Consider the following 11,110-nt stretch of genomic DNA (forward strand, 5'->3'; position numbering starts at 1 on the left):
AAGCCGTTACTACACTAAAATTAAGTCTATACATATATTCTGGCAGTGTGACACAGTGCAAACTATTTTTTTCCTTTTTTTTGTAGCTGGTTAATATTTCGCATAACATGCAATACCAGAAGTGCTTAGCCTGCCTTTTATGCTGTACTATGATGAAGTCACAAATCATATAAATGCTTAATACCATAACCGTTCTTGATTGTTTTCCTCTGAGTTGCTTAATTGTCATTTATATGAATGTAAACAATGCATTTTTCATATTTAGAAGTAGCAAAAGGTGTACCTGGAGATACATGATGATCTATTGAATTTAACGCAAGAATAAAAAGTTTTTTGTTTTTTTTAACACAGTAGGAGGTCATTTCAATTAGAGGAACCTAAGTACAAGTCCTGTCCAATTTACAAGTCAACTACGGAATTCTTCATTCACTGCAGAAATACACAAACAAATTAAAGTTACCAAACTGTCTAAAAAGCATATATATATGTTGCTATACAAATTCATCTGTCCTGTTTGCATACTCCCAAAGATAGAATTGGAAAAACCTAATTTCAAAGACTGAAGCTGCACCAAAAGAGCACCACGACCGAGGAATGGGGGCGGGGGAGAGGTTCATTTCTAAGTGAAAGTCAGGAAGCGGCCGCTGACGATGTTTTGTTCTCAGTTATCTTCTGCAGAAATACTTAATCAGGTTGGCCCAAATACACTGGCATATATTTATACATACACGTATCAGGTCATACACATGTCAATGTTTCTGCAAAGTTAATAAACAAGACACGTTTTGCAGAAACCCGTCGCACAAGCTTCGACTACTTGTGTGTCGCTCTGACAATTCTACACATAACCTTTTTAACTAAGGCAAGGCACTTTAGAGTAAGAGGCCGATATGTTCTAGACGAGAGACTAGATTCCTACAAAAATCACCATCTCAGGCTTTTAGCAAATACAATACATGCTTTTCTAATAGGCTAGGCTATATAAATCTATACAAAAAAAAACTAACTGATTGAATTACAGCCTTAACATGTAGCATGTGCCTTACTGATATTATAGCTGCTGGTTATGCCTAAATGCATTTTAAATTTGCACTTATTTGATTGAAATTTTATAAATCTAACTATGAAAGTAGAAACTATTAAGTACTTTTTCTATGAAATCTTAATATGTAGAACCATGCCATGATTTTACAATAGGAAACATGAAGTATCCAAATTATGTTTCACAGTACGTACACACAACAAGCTTCAGACATTAGCTTATATAGAAAAGAATATAAATCTAAAAAAAAGAAAAATCAAGAGTAATACCTACAAAGCTTAAAGCAGATTTCTATATACCCTTTAATTAAGTCCCAAGTCAACAAAGTGCTTCAATAACAAATCAAACTTAATGATGCTTGACCGGTTGCATTTAAAAAGACGTTTATGAAAATGAACTTTACGTAAAGAGGAACACAAAGATGTGTCCAGCGTTTTGTCGTTTCCTTGGTTTGTGTGATTGCAGGTACAGGTGCGTTCCAGCACTAATACCTTATTTTACAAATCTGCATATATTCAGCTGCTATAGTTGGACAATACTTTGGCCAAAGATCACTTTTTTTTCATTACTCCCAATAGTTTTGAATGCAAGTGTGGTTTGAATTCTTTGATTTATTGTATTCCTCTTTAATTAATGAAAAGCTTTTGAGTTTTGCCCATTTCATGTCTAACATCACTGGACTTGCTGAGTGAGTGAACTCTACATTTCCTGGCAGTATGTTTAAAATGTTTACACATTTGATTTCTTTGCATTTGAGATCAAATGTGGTTTATCAAAGTATCCCCACCATAAAAATAACTGAAAAATGGCCATAAGACTTACAGTATGAGAAAGACAGTTTGTTGTACCAAATTAAAACTCTAGAACTCTTCAGATAGGATTTAAGATTCAGAAGAGTAAAGTTACAGTGAGTAAGTTTCTTTCTTCAAATATAATAATCTGTGATGTAACCTTTTTTTAAATACACATTTTCCCAGTATGCCTTCAGATTTGCTCTGGAGCCTCAAAGGACTTTAAGTGCATTAAACGTAAAGAGATCAGAGTTTTATCCACAACATTTCCAAAGTATGTCCAATCCATTAACAGCCAAACGTAAAGGAAGAAATGCAAACTTACACTTGTTAACGTCTTTGAGTATATTTAGTGTATCAATCCCATTTGCATGTCATTTTGTATTTACTGAGTGAGTCAGGTTGGCCGTGCATATTAGCCAAAATGTATTGCTGACAAATGTAAACAAAATATGTCCTTTATAGTGATGATTTGAGAAAAGGGCAACGCGAGTTAATTTGATATTCTAATTTGAGTGCGTGGCTTTCCGTTCAGGAAGTTATCTGGTTGAGCAAGGTTAATAATGTGCACATACAATGAGCAAAAACTATAATGATTAAATCCCCTGTACACAATCTGATCCATAATACTATTTGCTTTCTCAGTCAAACATCATTGTATTCCAAATCAATTCAATCACTGTACAAAACAGACATTGCTATTTAGAAAATGTAATATCTATTAGTAGTTTTTCAAAGGGCTAGCTCTTTAAATAGTACCTCTAGTAATTTGTCATCACCACTTTAATATTTTTGTTCTACAATAGGGACATTCTGTTTTACTAGGTGCACAGTTCTCACATAGTACATAATGTTGGCACGGCTGCAGAACAACGCAGCGATCATGCTTTTGGCAAACTATACATTTCTTTGACTGAAGCTGATATATTACCTGTTGGGAAAGAAAAGAATGAATATCAGCTGCAACTGAGGAAAATACAATTCATGCAGACTATTCAAAGAAGCATGCTTGATGACAAAAAAAAAAAAAACGGTATTGATAAAACTAGATGCTACCAAAAAAAAAACTAAATTATGTGTGTGATCTAGTCTGTCTTACCCCGTCTATAAGGTCTAGGTCATTACGCAGCTGACTCTGGATGGAGTGGAGCTTTGACAAGGGGAGCTTGTCCAGCTCTCTATAGCTACGAAGAAGAGGTGTTCCAGGGGTGCGACAAAGCACGTCAAAGTCCCCTTGGAGCTCTTTCAGCTTGCGCGCCGTTTCCTCCCATTTCTGTTCTGCCAGCTGCCGCTCTGCCTCGGACGTTTTCGCTTGTTCCTTTGTTTCACGAGCGTCTTTCTGGCACGCTTCGCAGGCCTGGAACAAAGTTGAGTCTTGTGATTAAAAAACACAAACCCTGCCATCTATGAGAAGGGTAAATCATTCTGATACTCTAAATAAGATATGTGTGAGAGCGCATTTATTATAACACTGACTTGTTTGACCTGATGCCAGGCCTCCTCCCATTGCTTGATCTTCCTCTTGGCCTCGTCCAGATCTCTGAAAAGCCGAGCCAGATCGGCACTGCTGGTAGCCGAGGCCAGGCTGCTGAAAACTGGAGATGGACTCTGTGAGAAGCTGCCACTCACAAAGTCCCAAATGCTGCTCGCCCCTCCGTTCAAGCCTAGGGGAGGGATGCGCCAAAACCACAAGACCAAGCATCAAAGTCAATCATTAGTTGGGGAGGGAAAGTTTCAATTCATTTAGAGCACTCTGATAATTCAAACTACTTCCATCAATCCTAATCTGAGGGTTTTTATAGGAGTGAGCTTTGAGATTTTGAGAACCGACTCTTTCTTGTTGCTTCATTGGGAAAAATATAGTTATTTATACAATCAAACTCTAATAGCCAAACCTCTCAGTCTAACTTCTGCATATGGAACTAAATTAAACATTTAAGTAAATTGATATACAGAATAGTGGCGTATTAAATTTAAAAAAGAATCCTAAACTGCTTTCATTGGGATAGAAGACTCCAAGATTCAAATCTGAAGTCAAATGCTTTCCAGCTCACTTAAAACTAAATGCCGGATGTTATCAGCTTACCTAATGAATTCTGGGAAGAGGAGGTGGGGGTTCCCAGGAAGCCGTGCTCTTGCTTGGCCAACATGTTTGAAGGTTGATTTTGCTGCGATAGCGTCGCAGACAGCAGGGACTGCGACAGAGACTGGGAGAGGGAGCTGAGCGGGGAGGTGGAGAGCGATGACGAGGAATTAAACGACGACGATCGAGCCAGAGAGCCGGGAATGTTAACCGGGGCCGAGCCGCCGAGCACCCTTTGACCTGTGGGGACAAAGTCATGACGGTTTTCTTTACAAGCGAACCACGAAGACACCATTTGTGATCGACTGCTCAAACCAGTGAAAGTGCTGAAGCAAACTAGGTGTCCTTACTGGCTAGGCCAACACTGTCGTCTTGCTCCTCTAACTCCTTCTCGAGAGACGCAACGTTAATGTCACTGAAGTTCAGGTCCAAAGCGGATCCTGAGGGGAAACCAGATACAACCAGTTGTCACTTTACCGCAAATTACACAGAGTCAGGCGTCAGCTCCATCCGCTTACAGTTGGCTTTGACTTACCTATGACAGACTCCACAGTGTTGCTCCCCGGATAGAAAGGAGTGGCTTTTGCATTCATTGTTGATAAGGTGGTGGGTGAAGAGCTATCGGAGCCAATACTCGAGGCCAAGCTGGATGTTATGCTGGAGGTAAAGCTTGATGCCAGAGGGTTCACCGCAGAGAACACAGTGTGTTGTGTCTGAAAGGAAGGCACAAAAGGCATTTGTTTGATTTCCAATTAAATCAATGCACTATATGTGATGTAATATCATCAACAAAGTAACCCTTTTAAACACAAACCTGTTTTTCTTGGTCCATTAATTTGTGATCCACATGTCCCTTGTTCTTCATCTAAAAAGGGTTCAAACACAGAAACAGCACAGTTCAATGACAAAACGACAGTTTACACAATATCTAATATCTCAGCTAATGTAGCCACAAACTACGTTAAATAAAGCGTTTGCCCTCCCTTCACCCAGTGGAGCTAACTGTGACGTCGTTGAATACTGCTGATTTTAAGTGCTTCTTGTTGTCGTCATGATGTACGTGTATCTTTCCACATCTGATCAGAATCAGAGGAGTGTAGGCTGAACATGTAACTTGACTCTTTCTACCACTTGTAGCTCTCGCAATGATTCAAAAACATTGCCTTTGGTTACAGCACGGCCACAAAGATAGACACATTTACTGTGAGTGGGCTGCAGTCTTCTGTAAGAACTACAATCCTTTGTGTAGAGTTACAAATACTGGCGGTGTATGCATCGTGAAAATATTCTTTCGGCAGTATGATTGCAAGATCGAGCCTCTTAGAGTGTTAGCAAAATGCAACATTAATTATGAATAGCACTCATATCATTTTGCTGTCCAATCAGCCAGGTAGAAACTATCAGATACTCTCATCAAGTGATAAGATACCCAACACATGAAATGATCTAAGAATCATGTCGAAATGTCTCAACGTGATAATATTAAAATGACATGAATGGGAAATTAAAAAAAGACAGTAATTAAAAATGAATGACAGTGACACATTAACAGTAAAGCCCTAAGTTGTGTCTACGAGATATTCTTCCGAAAGCTGAAGAGAGCAGTCTGTATACCTGATCCTCACGTTCAAAGCCCGGAGCTCTAGGATAGTTAGACGTCAGAGATGAGACACTGGAAGTGGTGGACTCTGAACATAAACTATGGCTAGTTAAGGGGTGGGGCCTGCCGATGGATCCCACTGGGGATAACAAACTGTCGCTTCCTGAGCTTGGAGTTACAGTCGAGCTATTAGAACATGAAACCTGAGAAAGAGAAGTGCACATGGTCTTAACAAAAGGATGATAAAAATAAAAGCATTATTCTGAACGGACGAGAGAATCCATCAAAGATTGATTATAGTCTTATTAAATAGTACTTTCATTGAGAAATCGCTCTGTTCTTTTCAAACAACGAAGTAATGAGATGCAAAACAGTAAAAAAAAAAAAAATAGTAACAATGACAAATCAATATAGTATAAAAAACATGCCAACAGAAAAATGAGCGCACAACATGTCGACAAGTAAATGGCTGAATTGAGATTTAGGATTCTACATAAGCAGACATTGATAAACTAAAGAAATGTCCCTACTCTAAATCAAACACCTCTGACGAGTTGATTCTGAAACATTTTCTACTGAGTAGCGACAGAGAAAACATACACTTCCTACTTGTCCGTTGCTACTGGTTGCAGAGTTGCCTCCACTGTTCCACTCACTGACTGGACACTCTGAATACTGCTGAGAGCCCAGCTGGGCCTGAGAACTGGACTGTATCACTGTTAGCAAAGAGCTCATGGTCTCTTCTGTAGAGGGAATTCCTGGAAGGATTAAAATACATAATAAATTCATACAGAGCGGAAACAACCAGGTTCCAAACAGCTAACATCCAATAATATTGCTTGTGACTATGTTTAAATAAATCTAGAAAAGGTAAATAGTGCATCTAACTATAAAGCAAGGAATCTGTGTGTGTGTGTGTGTGTGTGTGTGTGTGTGTGTGTGTGTGTGTGTGTGTGTGTGTGTGTGTGTGTCCTTTGAACGAGGAAGTGAAAACCCAAATTTAAAGAATTTGTAATTCTCTGTTTTCGTACAGAAACAGTGCTGAGACAAACTTTCACTTACTTTCTACATGAGCAAATGCACAAAACGGTCCTCTGGGACAGTATCCAGTTTGTCGCATATCATTGCATTTGGTAGATTTGTAGATCTTAAGAGAAGAAAAGAAAAGCACAAGCCAATAAGAAACAAAGTCAAGATGTGTGCATGTAGAACAACTAGTCCACCACAATGTTGAATCAATGAAGCTACAATATAATATAAACAAAGAAATAAAACCTAAAATACAATATCTTGAACTTGGAGCAGGATTACAGCCAAAAACTAATTTTTCACACTATTTGGGCTGTTTTGGGAACTAGTCAGTTTTAAGGCTTGGGCATTATAATTAAAATGAATGAATCATAGTGAAGAGGAACGCTCCGAACTATCAGCCTGTTCATTTTCTGAGCAACACAATTCACTGACCTCTGGGTGAAACTGCTGTTCGGTGCGAGAGTGGCAATACTGGCAGCTGTCTCCACTGTCACACTTGGAGGGTTCGCCCCATTCATCCCCGTGTTTCACATTCGGGCAAGGAGTCGACCTGCATCCATAAAAGTCAGAACCCTTAACCCCTTGCATCCACACAACTTGATACACTTTGGTATTCCAACTTAAACAGAGCAATATCTTACCGATATTTGAACTTCCGAGGGTTCCGTCTTCGATCTCTACTGTTGTGGTAGTGGGGGCAAGCGTAGCCCTGTCTGCATAGTCTTGGGGGCTTCGTACACTGATCAGTTTTGTAGTTTGCTAAAACAAAGTTGGTATCTGCAAAAGCGGCACAAAGTATTAATGCTCTTTCATTTTGCAGGACACTAACTAAGTGTGTTGGCATTGCATGAGCCCGTTGTCATCAAAGTGAGGTTTACTCACCTTGCCACCGGGGGTCTTCTGTTAGAGTTTTCTCAATCATAGCTTGGCTGGCTAACACGCCGGGCTGCAGATCAGGAATACCTTCCCCTGATCCCAACTGTCCATTTTGAAGGGCCTCTTGTGCTTGAATCTCTCTGTGCACAGAAAATCAATGTTATTTTTTATTTCCAATTCCTCAAAAAGTAAAATATATACATGAAAGATCTTGGCTGAACACCCTTGAGCTTATTTGTTATCTAAAAATAATTGTAATATATTATAAAGCTAAATCAATGGCTTCACTAAAAAAACAAATCACAATTCAAGAGTATTACTTTAATTTGATAGTACACCTTATGACTAAGTACATACCCGCATAACCTTAGTTTGAAACAGGTGTAACAGCATGGTGATACAATTCATTCATAAAAAACTTCTTGAAAGAAAGATGTGTAATCAGTCTACGAAATTCTACATTTAGCAATCTGGCTCCAGGGAAAGGAGAGGCCCCTATTTGCGTTGTATGTCACCTGATATCATAGACTGGAGGTCGGAGATCATGTGGCCCGTGAGCGAAAGCACAGTGGAGTCCATTCTTTACACAATGCCCTCGAGCGTCCGTCTCATGGATACAAGTGCCGGTCTTGTAATAGCGTAGATGGTACTTGCGCTCTGTGTCACCAGTGGTCCGGTGTAAATAAGGACAGCTAAGGAAGAGAGGATACAACATTGAAAAACATTAAGATGTTGAGCTAAATAAAAATAAAAGGAACAAAAATATATGAAAAAAAAGAAGAAAATGTACTGCCCGAACATCAAATTTGTCCAAAACAAATATACCACACGACCTTCTTCAAATTCAATATATAACTGGGCAGTACTACTCTAAAATCACAATATATGACAACATAATAGCCAAGCGCTGCCCTGACATAAAAAACATGGTCCGAACAAAAAAGATTATTAATTTTTAATAAAAGGAAGATTTTTCTGTTTATATAGTTGCACACTCAATCAAGAATAGGATTCCACTGTGGGTGCAGGGCTGAAACACCATCTAGAAATGTTTGGTCAAAAGGCCTCTTGAATAAACCAAGTTTTCTTTACTCGAGTAGCAACAGTTTCTATGGCAACCCATAAGGTCATACTAAAATAGCTGCCATTGGCAGAGGAGGAATTGTTAGGAATAGCAGTCTTTCATTTTCCATTAGTTCAATAATCATATCTCTATTTCTAAGTGGGACTCAATTAAATGCTGTGCCATTTTTTATTCCCAGTCACACAGAGAGGCTGCCGCCCATTTTGGAGAATTCACAATCTAGTTTCTGTGCGACTTGACAGTTTAGTCAACACGTATGATCATGCTCGACTCTAAAGCCACAAAAAGTTTAGAAAACATTTTTCCTCTTGTGATAAATTATGCTATGTGAAATAAAACTGGAAACAGCAAAAACACAAACTAAATAGGGGTCTTTACTGTGTGGATTCTATGGGGAACTAAATATCAAGCTAGAACACATGTTCCCATTATCTGAAATGAATACTAGGATCAGCAGTGAACATAATGCTGGAGGGCTCCCACAGAAACCTGTCAAGAAGCCTCAACTCAAAGACCAAGAGGTGCAGTCGTGTCACATGGAGAGTGAGTTCTATCAGAAGTGTTAAATTTAGTACTCTACATGCATGATGCAACAACACAAAGGAAAAATAAGTGGCCATGCATTATTGCATCTGTAACATGCTGCCAACATCTGCAGCAGCATCTGCAGCAACGTCACAAGTTTTACTGGGTAAATAAATACATTGCAAAACATTATATTGTTAATATTGCACTCCTCACAGTTTAAACCACTCTTTTCAGTGCTAATGATTGATTACAAAGAAACACGGACCTTTCCTGCGGCTCCTGCATCATATAGCTTTTACAACCAGGAGGGCATTTTATAACCACTCTGATGGGGACATATTACATCAAACAGAGAGCTTGTATATTCTACACACTTGTGTTACTGTTTTTTTTTTTGTATCCAAGAGAAATTCTCTCAAAATACACAAACATAATAACAACACATGCTTCACCTGCAAACATCCCTACCTATACGAAGCAATGAAGTACAACAAAGAGACTAGAAGTTATCCCACACAACGCCTCCCAATGAGGACACAGCAGCCCAAAGCCATAAAGAACATATAACACCTGATGAAATGTCTTGTGCTTTGAACACTGTTTTGTGTCATAAACCTGCAGCAGCAGTCAGCAGCTGCATCCCGCCTTAAGTAACGGCGCTGCGGGATAGAAACGGGGACTTACTCGTCTCCATCTGGGCAAATGCCTGTCGTCTCGTCGTATTTCGTGCAGTACACGTCGGGGCTGTAGTTAAAAGTTCCGTCTCTTCTTCTGATGGGTCGTCTTCGGCGCTGGTTGAGAAAATGCCAATGAAAGCACGTAAACGGTCTGTGCTGCGTACACTTGTGCTGGAGGAACAACGGACACTGCTCGGTCCTGAACTCCTTTAAGTATCTGAAACAATAAAGGAACAACGTAGCGTCAGGGGAAAGTTCAAATACGGTGCGGTGTCGTGGTGTGGTGTAGCCTGCTGTGTGTTTTGGGTCACGGACGTTAGCTTGCTATCCAGAGAGCAAACTACGCACGTATTCCGACGTAGCGTCGGTTGAAAGTCTCCGAGCGTACGTCTATAAATGTGCGTAGCAAGGGGAGGGGGGGGACTCAAAATAAGGCCGAGCTATTTACAAGCAGGCTGGTTAGCGAGTTCCTGGCTAATCATTTAGCCAACCAAGTTGACGGTATTACATTTAGGGTATTGCTAAAACTATTTCCCAACTCGGAAAAACAATTGTGTACGGTTCCGTTAACACCCGCCTGGTGAATTAAGTGATTTAAGATGTCCGTGTTTCCTGCATTAGGGTTGATGTCGTATGCGTGCAGTCGTTGTTTGCTATGTGACGTTAGGGAGTCACAATGCCTGGAAAAGCACCATGTTTTGAACGCACACACAAGAGTTGAGGAATGCAAGAAATGCAAACGCGCACACGCGCACATGCACGTAACGCTTTCTACCGCGAGCGAGTGAGTTGTTTCCGCGCAGCAGCTTTACTCACGTATAGTGGGTAGGTTTCTCGGTTTGAGGAGACGCATTGGCCGCCGTTTTCGAAACCGACGGCATTTTCAGTCAAAACAATGAACTGCGCATGCGCTCAGATCTGTTGCTCGCGTGCGTGCACGTCCGCCTGCAAGCCAGCGCACACTGCAAACGTTGATGCAGGGGGCGCTGCAAAGATGGGACCGTGACGTGACATACCTCTGTTTATGTTTTTGTTACAGCTTGTATCTCTGCGTGAATTAAAATACTGACAATAATAACAACTACATTGAGGAATATTTTCCCAACATTACAACTATGAGGAAATCTCCCCCTCCCTTTATTTCAAAGATCTTCCAAGCAGGATTCAAGATACTCTGAGGTTATCAGTATTTATTCTACCAATGAACCCCTAGCCCCCACCATCCTCATTTTCAACCTGTCACTAAATAAAAGAAGAGTCTATTTCCTTTGCCTCAGTTTAATATCTGCAGAAAAATGCTTGATAATTAAAAAAAACTACTTTAAATCAATTTCTTCCATCTTTGGTTTAAAGTAGTCATATTTAAGTTGATTAATCCATTATATTCAACTCTGCTC

The 11,110-nt window shown here is 39.8% G+C and overlaps 1 protein-coding gene across 8 annotated transcripts; it reads right to left on the minus strand.

Annotated features, from left to right (window-relative positions):
• Positions 1 to 2,608: 2,608 nt before the first annotated feature.
• Positions 2,609 to 10,594, minus strand: unkl (unk like zinc finger; the record flags this gene model as incomplete). Of its 8 annotated transcripts, none has more annotated exons than XM_079232852.1 (16): positions 2,609 to 2,764; positions 2,933 to 3,190; positions 3,310 to 3,497; positions 3,920 to 4,156; positions 4,267 to 4,356; positions 4,452 to 4,629; positions 4,734 to 4,781; positions 5,531 to 5,719; positions 6,117 to 6,274; positions 6,579 to 6,663; positions 6,981 to 7,098; positions 7,190 to 7,325; positions 7,431 to 7,564; positions 7,940 to 8,116; positions 9,721 to 9,930; positions 10,530 to 10,594. In XM_079232852.1, the coding sequence occupies 16 exons, from the start codon at positions 10,592 to 10,594 to the stop codon at positions 2,609 to 2,611; spliced, it is 2,427 nt and encodes an 808-aa protein (XP_079088978.1). The 8 variants fall into 8 exon arrangements, with proteins under 8 accessions (XP_079088978.1, XP_079088977.1, XP_079088975.1 ...); XM_079232851.1 differs by having other exon boundaries at positions 4,731 to 4,781; XM_079232849.1 differs by having other exon boundaries at positions 3,920 to 4,183; positions 4,731 to 4,781.
• Positions 10,595 to 11,110: the final 516 nt, after the last annotated feature.

The sequence above is a fragment of the Taurulus bubalis genome (assembly GCF_910589615.1).
Source record: "Taurulus bubalis genome assembly, chromosome: 17".
In the NCBI taxonomy this organism is placed as follows: Eukaryota; Metazoa; Chordata; class Actinopteri; order Perciformes; family Cottidae; genus Taurulus; species Taurulus bubalis.